An 18,577-nucleotide genomic window follows, 5' to 3' on the forward strand; every position below is an offset into this window, starting at 1 on the left:
TAAGGGTTAGAATACGATGGCTAGATAGTGGCAGCGATGTTAGATGATAAAAAGAAAAAATTAGAATAGAGAAGGAATGAAGGATTAAAGAAGAAAATGAAACCGAGGACAGGCGACAGGAGCTGTGGGCATGGAGAACAAGGCAACTGGAAATTTTCGTGGACTGTGACACCGAGGTCAGGAAATCCTTTTGGGTGGGGAAGAAACTTGGGTGGCAGATGTTGTTTAGAAACGAGACTGATGACCTTATTTAGAGCAGGAAGAATGACCATTCCAGCCATTCTCAGTTTAAAGAGGTTGCAAGACGAGCCGGGCAGCAGAACTCCTTAGGGTTGTTCCAGGTTGAGAACCACAGCCTTCATTCTTCCCTTCTGCAGCTCTTTCTTAGGCTGCGAACTCTGAAACCCGAGAGAGGCGGGGCTCAGGAACCTGGATGTTAGTAGATGCCAAGTTGTCCATTAAAGTTCCGAGGCGGTCGGCCCCCAAATCTCACAAGGAAATACTGCTAAATTCCTTTTTCCAGCGTATCTACTTACTCTCGAGTATTGCAGATGTAATCATAAACACAAGCTGGTTGCAGCCACAACCTCACATTCTAGTGTGAAGCCCCCTGACTCCCGCAAACAGTTCCCACGCTGCTAGAAACCCCGCCTCCGTTTGTAACCATAGGAACGGCTGGCACGCCGCGAGCCGGAGATTCCCGATTCCGCCCCCTCCCTAACTAATATTGTTCCCCACTATCTGTCCACATGGGCGCACCGCCTCACTATTGGTCAGTGCCCCAGGACTGTGCCTTGCCCCAGCCAATAAACGGACTGTGCACGTGCACACCCGCGAATCCTGATTGGTCACCACTCCCTGATCACGCACTGCCTTCCTGCGCCAGCCCATGCGCGGCGGCGCCAATGAAATGACTCAGTAGCCATTTACAACCAATCAGCCTATGGGCGCGCGCCGGGGGTGGGTTGTCCCGGCCCTTTTCCATTCCCAGCTGGGTTTGTTAAAGCGACAGGCCCTACGGCGCACCGGGGCTCCACCGGGCACCGCAAAGCGGCCGCGCGGACACTCGGCGTGAGCTGGCGCCCGTGACAGCGGCGCCGCTCTGCTTGTGACCCCGGCTCCGGGCCGCTGCCGACGTCCTTGGTGCGGCCGCGTCGGCCGGTAGGATGGGCGGTGAGGCGGGGTCCGCGGCGGTGGTGGGCTCCGAGGGCCGCGTGAAGAGTCTAGGTCTGGTGTTCGAGGACGAGCGCAAGGGCTGCTACTCGAGCGGCGATACGGTGGCAGGGCATGTGTTGCTGGAGGCTGCAGAGCCGGTGACCCTCCGGGCGCTGCGCCTGGAGGCCCGGGGTCGCGCCACCGCCGCCTGGGGCCCGAGCGCCGGCGCCGCTGCCCCGGCAGCCGCCTCGGAGGTGGAGTACTTGAACGTGCGCCTGAGCCTGCGCGAGCCCCCGGCCGGTGAGCGCGGGCCACGGCCCCGGAGAGGGACTGGCGGGACTGGGAGAGGGCAAGCCGGCGGATGCCCACCGGCTGGGTGGGCGGGGGGGGGGGTGTCCACCCACGAAGTAGCCGGCCTCAGTTTGGTCGCCTTGACGGGCGGGCAACAATGCCTGCGCCCCCCATCTCACAGCACCGGGGAGATGGTGTTCACTTCTGCTGGCGCCCCGCCCCTGGCTCGCTGGGGTCTGACTGCCGCCAGGGTCCCAGGACCATCTAGGACAGCTCTGGGAGTGAGCTGTTGCCATGGGAACCTGTGATGGGCAGTCAGGAATCAAGGATCTGGGGATTTAGGTTCCTTCTCTTGTCGTCTGAGGAGTGGAGGGCGGAACCAGAGTTTACGAGGTTCCATTCTCGGGTGCCCAGTTTATGGGGGCCCCTTCTCCCCCGGCCCGTCTCTAGATGCTAGTTCTTGGTTCATGATGAGTTAGCAAAACCTCAGTCTTAGGAGGAGGGAAGTAGTTCCTGAGCGTTACGAGTTCAAAGGAAGTGCTTTTTGACTTGATCATCATACTTGGTTTCCCTCCTTTGGGGAGGGGGGTAACTTAAGAGTTCTACGTCTGTTTTACTTTCTTTGTATTTATTTTTCGCTTCTTTTTGTTTCCTTTGCATTCTCTTCCTCCCTCCCCTAGCCCACCCCCATAGACCTTTAGTGACAATGGGATCTGGGCACTGGAAGAATGATGACCCTTCTTGTGAAGTCCAGTTAATAGTGTAGGCTTTTACACTGTTAAAAGTGCCCATGTGGAAACTCACTACATGGATATTCTATCAATATTAGGCGCAAAAAAATACTAGGAACAGTGAGTCTTAGTCTTCTTTCAGTTGGTAGGAGCTACTTTAAACTATTTTACTTTTCTGCCTCATCAGCTTCAGCATTTATCTGTAAAATAAATAATGGTATAGACTCTCGGCCCTTGAAGAATAAAATACAGCGTATCAGTGTTTAACCCTTGCTATGTATTATACAAAAATCAGTAGTAAATGCGGTTTTTCCATGTCCTGCTGTGGAGAAGTAGACTATTCACAGTTAAATCCTCAAGGTATGTGAGAATCGAGTAATCCCAAAAACTGTGGTGAGGGAAACATGTATGAACCAAAGCCCTCTTTTGGATTAACAAGTGTAGTATGTTAGGTGACAGTTCTTACCTGCCTTATGCCCTTTCATCAATATGGTTTCCAGAATCAACCTATACATGCCTACCCCAAGGTAACAGACAACACAGATTTTCAAGATGGCTGACTGGAGTCAAGGGCAATAGAAAAGGGAAGTAAATTGTTTTTTTGTCCAGGACTTTGGACTCTGTATCTCTGTGCCCATAACTACTCAGTAAATAGATGTAAGATAAATAGCAGTTGGACCTGGGATTTGAAGTAAAAAAACCGCTTTGGTAAAATCTGGGCTATCAAATAGTGTTTCATTCACAAGTCAGGTTTTGTCTTGTCATTCTAACGGAATAGAATGGCTAACCCTAGACAACCTGAAAATCTTAGCTTGTTTTAGAATGTACCATAACAAACCTCTGCAAAAAGTAAAATCATGGTCTGTTTTAGTTGATTTCATTGAGAAAAAAAAATCACTCCTAATATCTGTAGCTTGGAAGAGGCTAGCAACTTTACATAGTTGTGGACTCTTAGGTTCATTTAATTCCAAAACCTAGCTGAATTTCAGCCACCTGAAGAGATTTTTAGAGATCCAGATATTCAGGAAGTATGGCTCTGGGATCTATTTTCAAAAAATCTACTGGATAATTTTTCAGCATTGTTAATATAACTACTTGCTATCATGGTGATTGATTTTCTTCATATTTTTATTCAATAATTATGGTAGAAAGACAAGACACATCAGAGAGTTGGTTTCACATCTTGGTCGCACACCAGGAGTATGACCTTGTGCGCGTTCCTCATCCTTCCTGAGCCCCAGTCTGCCTCTGTGATGGTCTTCTAGCTCCCACGCTCACCAGTGCTCTGAATTATGAGTTTGGGCTGAAGGACCATTAGCGAATGAAACATCTTGTGACATTGTAGTTCTCATTGCATAAGACAAAGGTAATAAACTATGAGAACAGAAGCAGAAATGGGCACATGATTCAGTTTATGGACCTTCTTAATTAAAAATTAATAAATAAACAAGAGAAAGCAAGCAAGCAAAGATTTGTTTCCAAATACTATAACCCAGGTTTATCAACTTTCTCAAAATTTTTTCCTGTTTATGTTTTGAGGTAGTTGAAAGTCTCATTTTAAATGTTCTAGTTCCTATGTTGATTTGTTTTTTCTCTGAAGAGGGAACTTCATCTCTCTCTCAACCTCTTCCAATGTCCTGTGCAACTCTGTTCTTCACACTTGCCTGTCATGCTCTGCCTCATTCCCTTCCCTTCATCTAAACCCCTTCTCACTTGTTTCCATGCCAACCCTTACTTCAACAGCAGAAGTGGTCCTCAAGATGCCCCCGCCACTGCCATGGACTCCAGCATGCTAGGGTCATTACTTGTGTACAAGTGTCTATAGCCTCCTTTCCTCCCAAGGTCTATTTGGGGATTGAAGTTATTTAGGTTTGTATCCATTTCGTATCAGCTTTGTGCTTGATATTTAAGCACTGTAAATTTTGAACATAAATGAAATCCACGTTTTTAAACATTTCAAGTACTTTGTCATATTCAGTAATCTAACGATTACAAATTAGAACTTTAGCCCAGCTCTAAGGAGTGTTGGGATTCCTTGAGCCTAGTACCTGATAGCTATAAAAATGGAGAGGCTTCCCTGATTCCAGTGCTGTAGCACTGCTGGGACTTACAGGGCTGCTCTGGACCCACCTGAGCTCTGGGACTCACTCTGTCACTGTCATTTAACATGGTCTCATGTCCCTGTGACTTATTCACTTAGCTTCCAGGTCACCCCCCTTTTGAGTATTTCTATTTGAATGATCTTAAGTGGCAAATACTTGTAAGGTTTTTTTTTTTCTAATATATTACAACATTGAAAATTGGAGATAGATTCAGGAAACTTAACGGGCCAGTAATGCATTCCTGTTTTCTAAAAGTATAAGGTTGAAATGTTGACTGAGTTGATGATGGTCTTAGAACTCTAGTATTTAAATGAAAAATTATCCCATTTCACTAGTGATTTCTGGCCTTTAAATTTTTTTTAATGAATGGTTACAGTAGAAATCTCCATTTCATATCTACTGACCAGGCATATCTCAGAGAAAGTTCTCAGTCTGTTCTGCACTTTCTTCATCTTAATCACCCCACCCTTGATGAGGGAATTTAGTTCTAAACTTGAATCTATGCACATAAAATGAAGGGAACATTTGTAAGTATCTCTGGGGAGCCACCCAACCAACACTGATAGCCCTGGAGTTGGCTTCAGATCTGAACGATACAGTCTCTGCACTCATCAGGGCTCCAGCAGTGCCTCTGGCCTTGCTAGGTCCATCCACACCCTGCCTACTGGCCTTCTCACAGTCAAGGATAAGCCTCTGAGTGAAATGAAATGGTGCTGGCTGACCCCAGAGCCGGAGAAAGGAGTCGTGGCCATGCTTGGCCAGGCCCACTCCATATCCCAAGTTAAACAACATCCCCTATTAATCAGTAATGACTCCTGCCTAATAATTTGTTCTGTTGGTTTGGCTATTTAGTATTCAGTATTCATAATATTCCAAGTAAATTTTGCCTCTCCTTTTCCATCTCTGCCCAAAGAATATTTAGTCTGATTTTTGTGGTATACCCAAAATAAATAGATCTATTTTTTCTAGATTAATTTTAGGTCCAGTTTAATATTGGTACCTCATGTTAATATAATAGTATACTAACATTAGTATACTCATGCTGGTATACAAGTGGGGGAAATAAATGTTTATGTATATGTAGGTATGTATGTGTATATGGTTGTATACACATATATATGTATATGGGAGCTCTGGCATTTTATGGTAATTACTTGTGTAATTGGTCTATTTGCAGATAGAAGATAACATATGTATATACATACATATATATATATATGTGGTTTGAAATTGATTAAACTTGGTAAAAGTTGATTCAAAATTTAATTCTCTAAATCTCAGTTTAATGTACTTTTTGACGTATATTCAGTGTTATATATAGCTAGGAAAACCTTTTAAAAAAACTATGATTTACATTGTGAAAATTCTTGATGTAATATGAACCTTAGTAAAAATAAAATGTATTCTCTTTTTTAGGTGAAGGCATCCTCTTACTGCAGCCTGGAAAACATGAATTTCCATTTAGCTTCCAACTTCCATCTGAGTAAGTGAAACTGTGTAACTGGGGATTTCCTTTCCCTGCAACCTGTCTATCCAGTTGTATGGGCACCAAGTACCTTCTGACATTCAGGTGTGCATGTTTATCCTGAATAACCGCTGAGTAGACCTAACCCCGCTCACCTTTTTTTTTAAAAAAAAAAAGAACAAAACACCCAACACTTTAAGGGCTTTTCCCAGTTTTGTTAAACTGAAAAACAAAGTTAAAAAGTCATCTCTTTGGTTTATTTCAGACCTTTGGTAACCTCATTCTCCGGGAAATATGGAAGTATTCAGTACTGTGTGAGAGCAGTTTTGGAACGACCCCAGGCACCTGATCAGAGCATTAAGCGGGAACTCCAGGTCGTCAGTCACATCGATGTCAACACACCAGCATTACTAGTAAGTTCTTCCTTCTTCTCTTCCTCCTTCCCCTTTTCCTCCTTCCCTTCCATCCTCCTTCCTTTCAACTGTGGTCTCTACATTTAGCAAGTCTGGTGGCAGCCTGTCCTGTCACTTTCCGATATAATCTTATAACCCATAGGCATTCACTATAAATATGTGATTCTAAGTTGGGCAAATTACAAATTGTGTGTGTTAGTACTATTGATTGTGTCCCTGTTGTTCAGGGCTTCTTTTGCCAGAAAGTTACATGGGCTTAAAATGCACTAATAAGGCTTAATAATAATAATGCACACACACAGAGTAGTTACTTTTCCCAGAGCAGCCACATTCACAGGGCTGTGGTATTCTAAACTCTTCGCTAATAGCAGGTTGAGGAACAGTAATTATGGAAGAGTATTAATCACTCCCAGCCTGTTATTGAAGCTCAGGCCATTATGCTGTGTCTCCTTGCATTTTGCATGTCATTTTCTAACATTAAGTAAGTGCATGCAGCTGCTCTGGAGACCCTTTCACTTATCATTTCCTTATGACAGATTTGGCCACATTAAAGCATTGAACTTCTAATAATCACCAGAAATACTGTAGGCTGATAAGAAAGATTAGGCTATAAGTAACAACAGAATAGGCAAGATGGGAGTTAATGAGCTAGATTCTTTTATCTAAACCCATATTATCAAAATAATATAAAATTATACCTTGTACTTTCATGATAGCTACTAGGACCTAATGGTTCTTCATTTAAATATGAATGAATGATTTTTTACTTCATAATTTAAACTTTCCATCATGATACTGATGTTACAAAGATATATTTTTAGTATTGGAGGTTTCTCTTTCTACCCAGTGTTTTTAAAGACCAGGAAAAGAAACAGGAGTTAAAAGTTGTTTAACTCTACTTCCACACAAAAATGAAATAGAATTTACTCTGATGTTCACCTTTAGATTATAAAAATGTAACAGATATGCCCTAGTTGCATGGTCCCTTGTGGCCAAAATCATACAATAGCCAGACCCAGCTGACCCGGCTTATAACTATGACTTATCACCTGCTCAGCACCTATTTTGAAAATTGATGATGCTAATAACTGCTTTGTGTTTCTAAAAACTACTTGGAATTGGGTGGTTAACTAATTCTAAACTATTTATGGGGCCATTGTGGCAAATAATTTAAAGATTTTTTATTTTTTGGCAAAAAGAGATACTATTTGTCCTTTACTATCCTTTTATAATTGAAAAACATATTGCAGCTTTGGGTTTTACAGTGAACTTTTGGTTTTTGCGTCTTGTAAACTGAGCATTTTAAACAGTATTTTATAATACTGTTTTATAAACAGTATTATATAAGCGTCTTGTATCGCTTATCTTGCTACTGTAGAATAGAAAGTGGGGTGGTGAGTTCAATAACCCTTTAGATCCATTACACTAGGTGTGTTATTACACAAAACCCAAAAATCATTCTAAGTTAAGGACACTTGAAATTTCTGCCTAATAATGTATTTTGAAGTAAGGAAAAAAGGCTGTTTCCTTATTCCACATTTTAAATGCCAAGACAAAAAGAACATTCTGATTATTGATTTTTATACCATTTCTCCTTTTCCTGATCTACACATAGTCTTAAAAAAAAAAAAAAAAGTAGTTCTGTCATATTAATAGGTACTACTACAGTTTTTTGGGTTTTTTTTTTTTTTTTTTTTTTTTTTTTTTGTGGTACGCGGGCCTCTCACTGTTGTGGCCTCTCCCGTTGTGGAGCACAGGCTCCAGACACGCAGGCTCAGCAGCCATGGCTCACGGGCCCAGCCGCTCCACGGCATGTGGGATCTTCCCGGACCAGGGCATGAACCTATGTCCCCTGCATCGGCGGGCGGACTCGCAACCACTGCCCCACCAGGGAAGCCCTCTACTGCAGTTTTTTTTGTTTTTTGTTTTGTTTGTTTTTTTTGTTTTGCGGTAAGTGGGCCTCTCACTGTTGTGGCCTCTCCCATTGCGGAGCACAGGCTCCGGACGCTCAGACTCAGTGGCCATGGCTAATGGGCCCAGCCACTCCATGGCATGTGGGATCCTCCCGGACCGGGGCACGAACCCATGTCCCCTGCATCGGCAGGCGGACTCCCAACCACTGCGCCACCAGGGAAGCTCTCTACTGCAGTTTTTGATTGCTTTTTTAAAGGATGGTATATCACTTCCCAGAAACACAGTGAAAACATAGGATAAAATAGAATGATGTCACCCTAATTTGAATCTGAAAATTCACCTTAGTTTTCCTGAAAAGGGAATGATTTTTAATGCTTTGTCTTTAAGTATTTTACCTAGTTTGTCGCAGGAAGATAAGAAAGGTTGATTTGTTGTTTTTTGGAAGACATTGCTGTACAGCTGTTTAATAAAAAATGACATAAATTTAAGTTCTATGAGTTTTCTAGACCAGTTTAATTATTTTTATTATTTGAACTTTTCAAGACCCCTGTATTGAAAACGCAAGAGAAAATGGTTGGCTGTTGGTTTTTCACTTCTGGTCCAGTCTCACTGAGTGCCAAAATTGAAAGAAAGGGATACTGTAATGGTAAGCAAGCTGTTTAAAAATCCAAATGCAAGATTCATTCATTTTATTAGCTAATTGTAAGTGATTTTTAATAGTGTTTTGTAATTTACCAAGGATATACTATTTTAAAACATGAATAATACAGTTGTCTGGTTCTAGTATAAATAATTGATATTTAAACATTTGTAAATAGATGAGCGGATAACAATAATCCTGGTATTTCTGACTTTAGTCCTGGTACTTTCGTAGCAAAGACTAAAACCAGTAGAGTGGGAAAATGCCAGCATTTTATTTTAATGTTGCAAAAAAATGTTCCCAGCAGTGTTGCTCAGACGAGAGCTGTTGTCATATGAAAATACTGTTAGGCATTCTGACTCCATGCTGGAAATTCAAATATATGGGAGGGGCTAGAATGTAGAACATTGACACTCTTAACAGTCAGATTGATATCAGAAAAACAATCTGTGAAGGGCCCAATTCCATCCAGTGGATTTGGCCCCCACTCCAGGGTTCTGGCTTCTTGGAAATGAATATGGTATAGAATAGTATGATGGTGGATGTATAATGTGGGTGTAAAACTTGCCTACTCCATCCATTGCTTTAGCTGTGTTTATCAGTTCCTAAAATGGGAAGACTTTGTTCTTCTGTTGGGAAGATTTTAATTTGTTAGGCACTAATGAGTATGTTAGTGGTCTTCTGTACTTAACGTAGTACTGAATCATTTATTTGTATGTCTTCTCTTAACTTTTATAGATACTGGTCATTTACAGATCTTTAGAATTGGTAGCCTAATATTGCTACATTAGAAAAGTGAATCGTGTGATAGTTAGAAAACAGCATCTACCACAAACTGCCATAAATTTTCACTTCTCTGACTCAGATTTGCAATGTAAGTTTTCCGTGAGGCTTCTCAACTTGTTAAAGCAGCATTGCCACATTTCAGCTTTCATCAGCAACAGCTTTGTTCCACTGTGGAGAGAATTTCCTCAAGGGTCTCTGAAGGTGTTTCTGTTTTCTTTTTAGGAGAAGCTATTCCAATCTATGCAGAAATAGAGAATTGTTCCTCTCGTCTGATTGTTCCCAAAGCTGCCATTTTCCAGACGCAGACATACCTGGCCAGTGGGAAGACGAAGACCGTGCGGCTCATGGTGGCCCACGTGCGCGGGAACCACATCGCCTCCGGGAGCACCGACACCTGGAACGGGAAGACCCTCAAGATCCCGCCTGTGACGCCGTCCATCCTGGACTGCTGCATCATCCGAGTGGACTACTCCTTAGCTGTGAGCACAGCGCTTGGTGAAATTAAAGACGTAGCATGGAGCCATACCTGGTGCCATGTTACTGAGAAGATGTACCTTTAATACCCAGGAAAATGTCATTTTATGTCAGCATTACAACAAATTGTGGAATATGTGAAGATTGGCCTTTGTTTTTTAATCAAAAACTATCCCCCTGAGGTATTTAATTAAATAACATGGAAGAATGAAGGTGCAGTAGGGCTGCTATATTGAAGACATAAGTAACTTTCTATGGTTCTGTGTAAGCTGTGCTCACTTACAATGAAGTGTATTAAGGCCACACTTCCCCATCACAGAGCGTTCACTGTATTTTGTGGGCTCTTCATTTAGTTCTTCATTTTATTCGTCAGGACAATTTACAGTTGTGTTGGGGGTGGTAGCAGACAACAAAAGCATTTTTTCTATGAAAAAATAATTGGGTTATTTACTATGAGGTTTAACTTATATTTGTGCCTTTCTCTCTCTCTCTCTTTTTGTTGTTGTTTTGTTTTTTGGCATATTAGGTGTATATTCACATTCCCGGTGCTAAAAAATTGATGCTTGAGCTGCCCTTAGTGATTGGCACGGTTCCATACAATGGTTTTGGCAGCAGAAACTCCAGCATTGCCAGCCAGTTTTTTATGGATATGAGCTGGTTGACGCTGACTCTGCCAGAACAGCCTGAAGGTAAAATGTTCTGAGGTTCTTTCAGAATGCAGTTTTACACATAGAGTACTTAAGAACAGGATGTATGAGATAGGAAATGCTCAAATGATAATTACTGCTGCCACTACAACTATTATTACTCTTTTTATTACTAAAAATCATCAAACATTATTCCCAGAGGGGACTTTGAGAGTTTAGCTTATCCAAGACAGAAAGCTCCTAATGGCAGATCCAGAAATACAATCTACATCTCCTGATTCCTATTTATAATAGTAGAAGAATGGAAAATAATCAGAGTAAGAGTATAGTGTGTTATGTTGGTGTCTTCCGTAGCCACATTTCAATGATTTTTTTTAACCTAGACTAAAACACACACGTCTCAAAGAGAATATAAATCAGTGTTAATAGTACTTTAATAAAAGCAGAATCTACTGAATATTTTTTTGGTGTAATGGGCACAAAAGCTTCCTGCTTAGAGGAAAAAATACCAATGTGTTATCTTCAAATTAAGCTAAGTTTCTTGTTCCTGTAAGAGTTCAGAAGAGAGTAATGTAATTAGTTTTTGCCTGGATTTCTTAGAGCCAACTCCTTTTTTGTTTCAGCACCACCAAATTACGCAGACGTGGTGTCGGAGGAAGAATTCTCTAGACACGTTCCTCCTTACCCTCAACCCCCTAACTGTGAGGGGGAGTCGTGCTGTCCTATGTTTGCCTGCATTCAGGAATTCAGATTTCAGCCTCCGCCTCTTTATTCAGAGGTAAAGCAAAAGAAAATTAGACTTGTGTTGTGCTGTTTGTAAATAATCCTCTGTGTCTGTTTTTGATTCCCAATTAGTAGAGGATACATACAAAAAACTTCTTACGATGGTGATAGATTATCACTGATCCACTTACCACATTTTGCGGTGTTTTCTTGGTACTCTGTAGCATACATGTAGAGTACCATGGATTGCCTTTAAGGCCATGGAATACAGAGAACTTAAGTGGCCTACTGGGACTTCTTAATAATAGGCTTTAAGCAGTTTGGCTTATGACCATATAATTAGAAATAGATACTAGAATCACGTTAAAGAATGCTGCAGTAGTAATCTTGGTCTGCTCGTTTTTGCAGGTTGATCCACATCCTAGTGATGTAGAAGAGACCCAGCCTGTTTCCTTCATTCTCTGAACATATTTCAGAAATCACTGTGTTCATCACCAAATTAGAATGTTGGTTCTTTCCCCCTGTCTTTTTGGGGAAGAGGGAGGGAAGATTAGCTTAAGAACATAAATAGACATCAAGACTGAAGGTGATAGAAATTAAAGAATGCGTGAACTTTCCAGTGGGCCAACAGGATTGTTGCACAAGTTTGTGATGTGGTCTTGTATCCCTTTAGAACTATGGGACAAAGATGTGAAAAGTCACAGAATGTAATGGAAGTCCTGATGGTGATAGAGTAAGTGAAGAGTGCCTATGCTGACCCAAGAGAAAGGTGCCTGTAAACAGTGAAAACACTATGCGAGCATATCTTTACAAAGGTTTCTCAAAGTAGAACAGATGTATCCTCAGCTTTAAGGCAGTATGGACGCATTGGGAGGAGACTTGATTTTGGAGAACGTAGCAGCACAAGGGTGTGCATGAACAGGAAAGGGGCCCACTCTAAATTAAACATGAAGCGAGACCCTCTGGTGTCAGGGTCTTCATGATTTCTAACCATATTCCATAGGACTGAAGTCCTTAAAAGAATCCTTTTCGGAGGTCATGGTCTTATGAGGTTCTAATAAAGTAATACAGTTTTCACTCTTTTAATGGTAGTTTAAGAGGTAGTTTGTAAGTTGGCTATACAGTATTATGAAACCAAGAAAGAGTTTCTTCCTTGAAAGGCTTGTCAGTTGAAAGGGGAAAGGTGTACTTCAATATGAAAACACATTTTGTTGAAAGTTGCACTTTTTATCCTCTTTAAGTACTTCAGCAGAGTACATGTTTGATTTTCCTCATGTCTTATTTACCTAGGAGCATATTAGAAAAAGACAGGGTTAAAAAAAGAAAAAGAAAAAAAAAAGCCTGCATCCTTAGGATGCCTTGATAACTGCACAGGGGGAAAAAAGGCCTTTTCTATCTACCTCTGGTGGGGTTATCAGAATCAGATATGTTTTAAAACTCCAGGCCGGTGGAGTCTTCTTTGGAGTTTCTGCTCATTTGCAGTAGCAATCTCATCTCTCCTATCCCTAAACCTGAAACTGGACCAAGGGCAAAATCTATAAGGTTAACATCAGTTGAAAGTTAATATGTGTATACCAAAGGGTATTTCAAAGTAAATGCAAAATCAAGGCAGAAATACCATTTTCCATTTTTTTGAAAAGTCATATAAACTTAATTTCTGTCAAGAGACTTAAGTCTACTCGTGGCAGTCACTGTGTTCATTGTTATTCCAGTTCTTTAGTAATTCTGTTTAAACTGTGATTTTTTTTATTGTTTTGGTGCAATATTTTATTATCCTTTAACCTCAGGATATTCAGACCAACAAGATTGTGTTGCTGCTAAAAGACTGAGCAGTGTTTTTACTGTCCCCCTGTCCCCTCCTAGTCACAGTCACATGGTCGCTTGTTTTTACTTTAATCTGTTGGTTTTGTGAGCTGAGAGCATTTCTGTACACTAAGTAGAAGGGAGGTAGGGGTTCCCATGATAGAGATTTTGGACCAGCCCAGTACTTTGGTTTTCTCCATGTCCTGAGGGTTAGATCTGGAAACCCTGGTGCTTCCCATGCAGAATACTGTACTTCATTCAACTGAACGGTTAGCTTTTCTTTCAGTCAGTATATTCCGTTAGAAATAGAAAAGTTTTAAGGTTAAATTTTGTATGTAAAAATTAGCTGGACATTTGATCAGGGATTTTTATACAAACATTAGGTAAATGTACGCTTTTCACCCTTGGGTGTACCTCTCTTCTCTGTAATCACATAAGCATCTTAAGCCGTTCTTTCATCTTTTAAGCCACTGAATGAAAATCACAATACAAACTGTTTTCCCAATAATTGTGGTACTGAAATTGTCACAAATCTTTTTTCCCTGCTTTGGTTTTTTGGTGATCTTTTATTTTGCTTTGTTTTTGTGTGTTTGTTAGCTATGTGCTGTCTAAACAGTTTTATTTTTACTTTAAAAAAAGATCACCTTCAGCTATTTCTTGACCTCTGAGTTGCAGTTTACATGTTTTGTCAAGACATTTTCCATCTCCATGATACCAAAACAAAGTAAAAGAAACAAAACAAAATGGTATGGAGGAAGAGAAAGTTTAATTATCTATCTGGCTGCAAGTAGAAAAGCAACTGCTTACTGGAATCCTTCAGTAGGATCGTTTTGTCACCTTTTTTAAAGAAATGAAGTGCACCTACCAAATTAAAACAAAGCTGATTTTTTAGCACTTATGAGAATAGCTAAAAGGTATGATTTGCCTTATTGAATTGATACTGGTATGTCTGAACTTAAGCAGTAGGTTGAAAGTGCATACCTTTATATAATCAAATTATTTGATGAAGGTAGAAGATTCTACGTTGGAACAGAGAATACTTGGGAATGAAGGTAAAAATTTAGCTGCTATTTGCTTGTTTATTCTCCTCTTGCTTAGTTTGCAAAGAAACTGTGGCCTTAGAATTTTCTTTTTGATGCAAAAATTTTGAAATTGAGAAAGTGCATCTTTTGGCACACAAAATTCTTCCATGGGCAGAACTTTACTTTCATGTTTTTGTTTTGCACAATAAGAAACTCAATAGGCAGGGGTTATGTTTTTCATAAGTTAACTATGAAAGCTTTTTATTTTTATTATAAAAATGTAACAATTTAACCCGGGGGGGTGGGGAGATTGTATTTTGTACTGTTGTCTGAACCCCATGGGTTCCTTTTGTTAATAAAATGATTACACTGATGCTGTGAGTTGCTAGTTTTGTTTTTGTTTTGTTTTTGTAAGACTATGACTTAAATTGTTACAGACTTAAGGGAAGTCAATACCATGAGACAAAATGTTACTGCTGTTAAGATCCTTTTGTAAATGTGTGCTATATCATCAGACCAGGCACAGCCCTGGTGGATTCTGAGCCTGTTTTTATGATGGCCTCAGTTTCCCCAAAGGTAATCGGTTTTTAGCATTCTATGAAAAAGAGTAGTTGAGATGAGTGATTAAGCTTAAGCTATATTGGTCATTGAGAGAACATTATCTCCATTTATTCTCAAATAATAATGACCACTTCTTTAAAGCTTTCTGAGTTTTCATGTTTGTTTGACCAGAACCTTTCCAGGATTGATTTAGTAGGTCTGGTGGGCAGCCAGTGGACTCATACCGCGAAACACCTGTACGTAAGCCTCCCCTTTCCACGCACATACTCAAATGGACAAAAGTCATATATTTTGTACAGGGAATATGTAACAATATGTCATCTCAGGAAAACTGCCTTGACCCTCTGTCCTGGAAGATTTTAAACCTTAGCTAAGTGGTAAAAATTAACCCAGGTAATTTACTCTCCAGGTTTTTATAATGTGTGAGATGATGTTAAATAATTGTCTTTTCTGCGTTCACATTTGCAATCAACATAAATCGAGATATTTGTCTCATGCAGTAAATATCGAGGCAAAATTTATAAGATTACCATTAAAGTTTCTGTAGTTTGTATTGCAAAGTTTCAGGACATGGCAGTCTGGGACATAGCCCTTATATTACAAATGGGGATACCAAAACCCAGAGGTGTAACCTGAAAATTTGGCCTACATTCTTTGTAAGATTCCCGCTCACTCTAAAATTTCCTGATTCTACAACTTTAATAGAAGTTATGGAAACAGGAATTGCTTTAAATTACATGCCTTAAGACTTGGCAGACCTGAATACTACTAAGCATATACTAAATCAAGAGTCTTCAGCATTTATATCTAAAAGCCCTGTCTCCTAAAAGGATACCAGTCTTTGACTAAATTGCTTCATAAGTATGTTTGATTGGTAGCTAGAATCCTTTCTCCAGCAGAGGCATTTGTTTCTAACTTTATAATTTGAAATAATTATAGGATCACAAAAAAGTTGCATTAACAGTACAGAGAGATCCTGTGTACCCATCACCCAGTCTCCCCCAACCATAACTATAACACATTATCAATATCCGGAAATTGACACTGACACAGTAAGAATTAACTAGAGTTCAAGCCTTCCTTGGATTTCACCTGTTTCTGAATAAACTCATTGTTCTCTTGCATGTTTTCCTATATAATTCTATGGCATTTTATTACATGTCTAGGTTCACATCACCACCACAATCAAGATAAAGAACTGTTCCATCACCACAAAGAAACTCCCTTGGGCTACCCCTAGGCAATCACACCCTCCCCTTCCCTAACCCCTGACTGAACTGTTCTCTATCTCTGTAATCTGGTCATTTTGAGAATGCTTAGATAAATGGGATCATTAGGTATGTACCTTTTGCAATTGCCTTTTTCACACTGCATAACACCATTAAGATCCATGCAAGTTGTACATATTGATAGTTTTTTCCTTTGTGTTTCAGCTGCAACATTTCAAAAGAAATATATCGGCTGTTAAAATGCCTTCTTGCAATTTTCAAAGAAAATATGTAACGTGCACATGATACCTTTGTAAATATTGTTTTTACATTTGAGAACTACCTTTTATGTAGAAAATATTTAAATGCAGGTTTCCACAAACTTAGGGGTCATTTTCAGCTTGCCAAAGTCCGTGAAGTCTTTGAAGATAAATACAAAAAAATGCAAGGGCATTTGCTGCCCTTGGTTTACTCATTTAATAATATTTCCCTAATAGCTCTCTACTAGTCTTGTACTGTCTAGGGGAAGACTTTTTCTTTAAAAAGTTACTTCCTGGTACTATAGCCATTTCCCACTGGGACCCCAGCGCGTATCTATTTAATGACTAAAGGACATAAAGTGTTCCAAAACAAAATGCTAACTTTACATATAGGAACTCCTTATAATAACATAAAGATGTCCATGTTTTTTTATTTTGTCATTCAGATGCCAAAATCCATCTGAGTCCCTGAGATAAGCATTCTGTATATGAAAGCTTATCTGTATTAGCTTTCACTCCAAATATTCAGTTTTGACTGGTTTATTGAGTTGATTCAAGTAAAGTATAAAGGTTTATGATCTATATAGTTAATTAGCTTACTTCAAAATACGGTGCGCACATGCGCGCGCACACAGAACAGTTTTTTGCCTGGAAACTTCCCTCTGCAGGCAAGATGGGTATCAAAAGTTATATTTATGTATCTGGGAACTCAAAAGAGGGCACATTACCATCACCAAGTATCCCACTACTAGAAGACAAAGGGTGAGCCTTCTTTTTGGTAGCTGATATACTGGTGGGCAGTAAACAGATAAGGGTTAAGGAAGCTTTCAACTAAACAATTCTATGTTTCATAACACACCCTGAGTCACTACAGTTCGGGAAGTTGAAAGCAAAACCCTACTATTGAACCATAATAGTCCCTGGCATAATTCAGAAGGATCCAGGAGCCCACGCGAGAAAATGTAAGAAGCTATACTGAATATTCACTATCTGAGAGCTTCACTGCAGATTAATTTTAATAGTTTCAAGAGAGTTAAGATTATGGAAAAACAGCTTAGGAACCTAAGCACTTTTACAATTTTTTTCTCTTGCGTAAATTAAAACATAAGTACATGTATGTGTATATATAGGAGGAGTATAATACCAAGCAAAATCTCTAGTTCACCTCCTTTAGGAGAGGACGAACTCAAAGATTCCTTGTAAATCTCTTAAGAGAACATACTTCTACAGAGGTGGATTTCAAAGCAAATCTCAGTGTTTATTATTCCATCCTCAATTCAACATCTGGCTCTTTTAGATAAGTGCAGAATTCTAGGTACTAAGGGAAACTGTAGCAACAAACACCTACTTTTATCTTATCTGACATAACAAAAAAACCTCCGTAACATGTCAAAAAGATAAACGCATAGGGCTGCAAACACCAACAGCTGCTCCTCTAAGAGAGTGGCAGGATCACATCTGATAAGTGTGATGTTTTTATGAAAATTAATTGCATTGTACTTGAAACTATTTTAAAACAACCAGCTCTAGAATTGTCCTCCCAGAAATAAAACAAGAATAATCCCTGATGCCAATGGGAAGATGTTTTAAATGGTATCTGTATTGAACAGAGGGATTTCTTAAGGTCTCAGATTTGCTTCTGACCACAATACAGAAGTCTTACAGGGGAGAACTGAGTTGGTGGTAGCCAGGCAACCTGCATGTTTTTCCAGCCTCGCCCAGTCATAGATACCAGGTCTTTGACCCTTCAGCCTTAGCCTGGCTGGTTCCAAGATAAACTGTCCCTCAGCAGGCTCCAAGGCAGATGCTGGGAGCTGGGACGTGTCTCATTGCCCCAAGTCTGCTATGACCTGGCTCACCCACCTGGCTCAGCCATCACCTCTTGCTGACTGTGTAACTCACACGTAGAACTTTACAAGTGCTCGGAGGGAACACTTCCCCAGGCAGAAGCCTGCAGAGTTGAGACCCAGAACCTCAATTCCAACACCAGGACCCCCACAGGGAGAGGAAGGTACAAGAAATTCCTTAAAACAAATAATAAATCAGGAGTGGCTGCCATCAGCAAAAGTGAGGGCTCCCCATATCAGATAAGTTCACTGAGAGGAAATTGTCTCTTTTGGTGGTTGGTTTTGGTTTGGGGTTTGGGTTTTGGTTTTGAACCTGATTTTTGTGAAGGAAGTTTATACCTCGGGAGCTTCTCCTCCCACCTAGCCAGAGCCTCAATGCCCTGCCCAGTGATTGCTTGTCCTCGCCCAGGGGGAACAAGTTCTCCTGTTTGCCCAGGACTTTCCCCACGTCCCAGGACCCCTTCAATCGCAGACAAACTGGCACAGTTGGTCACCGTAGCCCTGCCCCACTATCAGGGGGAAACCTGCTCTATCC

The 18,577-nt window shown here is 40.5% G+C and overlaps 1 protein-coding gene across 2 annotated transcripts; it reads left to right on the forward strand.

Moving 5' to 3' along the window:
- Positions 1-972: 972 nt before the first annotated feature.
- ARRDC4 (arrestin domain containing 4) lies at positions 973-16,246 on the forward strand. 2 transcript variants are annotated; one of them, XM_089906877.1, is made up of 8 exons: positions 973-1,173; positions 5,696-5,762; positions 6,010-6,157; positions 8,615-8,717; positions 9,720-9,976; positions 10,498-10,660; positions 11,242-11,396; positions 15,894-16,246. In XM_089906877.1, the coding sequence occupies exons 1-8, from the start codon at positions 1,167-1,169 to the stop codon at positions 15,990-15,992; spliced, it is 999 nt and encodes a 332-aa protein (XP_089763003.1). In that variant the 5' UTR covers positions 973-1,166; the 3' UTR covers positions 15,993-16,246. The 2 variants fall into 2 exon arrangements, with proteins under 2 accessions (XP_089763003.1, XP_022454567.1); XM_022598859.3 differs by lacking the exon at positions 15,894-16,246 and adding an exon at positions 11,750-14,540 and having other exon boundaries at positions 1,167-1,455.
- The last annotated feature ends 2,331 nt before the right edge of the window (positions 16,247-18,577 follow it).

Source organism: Delphinapterus leucas, chromosome 2 (assembly GCF_059928025.1).
Source record: "Delphinapterus leucas isolate spDelLeu-1000000601 "Yukka" chromosome 2, BTC_Dleu_Yukka2, whole genome shotgun sequence".
Classification (NCBI taxonomy): domain Eukaryota; kingdom Metazoa; phylum Chordata; class Mammalia; order Artiodactyla; family Monodontidae; genus Delphinapterus; species Delphinapterus leucas.

What these genes read in the sequence shown, in the direction of transcription:
- ARRDC4 (XM_022598859.3), top strand. Translation starts at nt 1,167, where the DNA reads ATGGGCGGTGAGGCGGGGTCCGCGGCGGTGGTGGGCTCCGAGGGCCGC. An exon ending in CCTGCGCGAGCCCCCGGCCG is followed by an intron (nt 1,456 to 5,695) that starts GTGAGCGCGGGC and finishes TCTCTTTTTTAG; the next exon opens with GTGAAGGCATCCTCTTACTG. An exon ending in TCAACACACCAGCATTACTA is followed by an intron (nt 6,158 to 8,614) that starts GTAAGTTCTTCC and finishes GAACTTTTCAAG; the next exon opens with ACCCCTGTATTGAAAACGCA.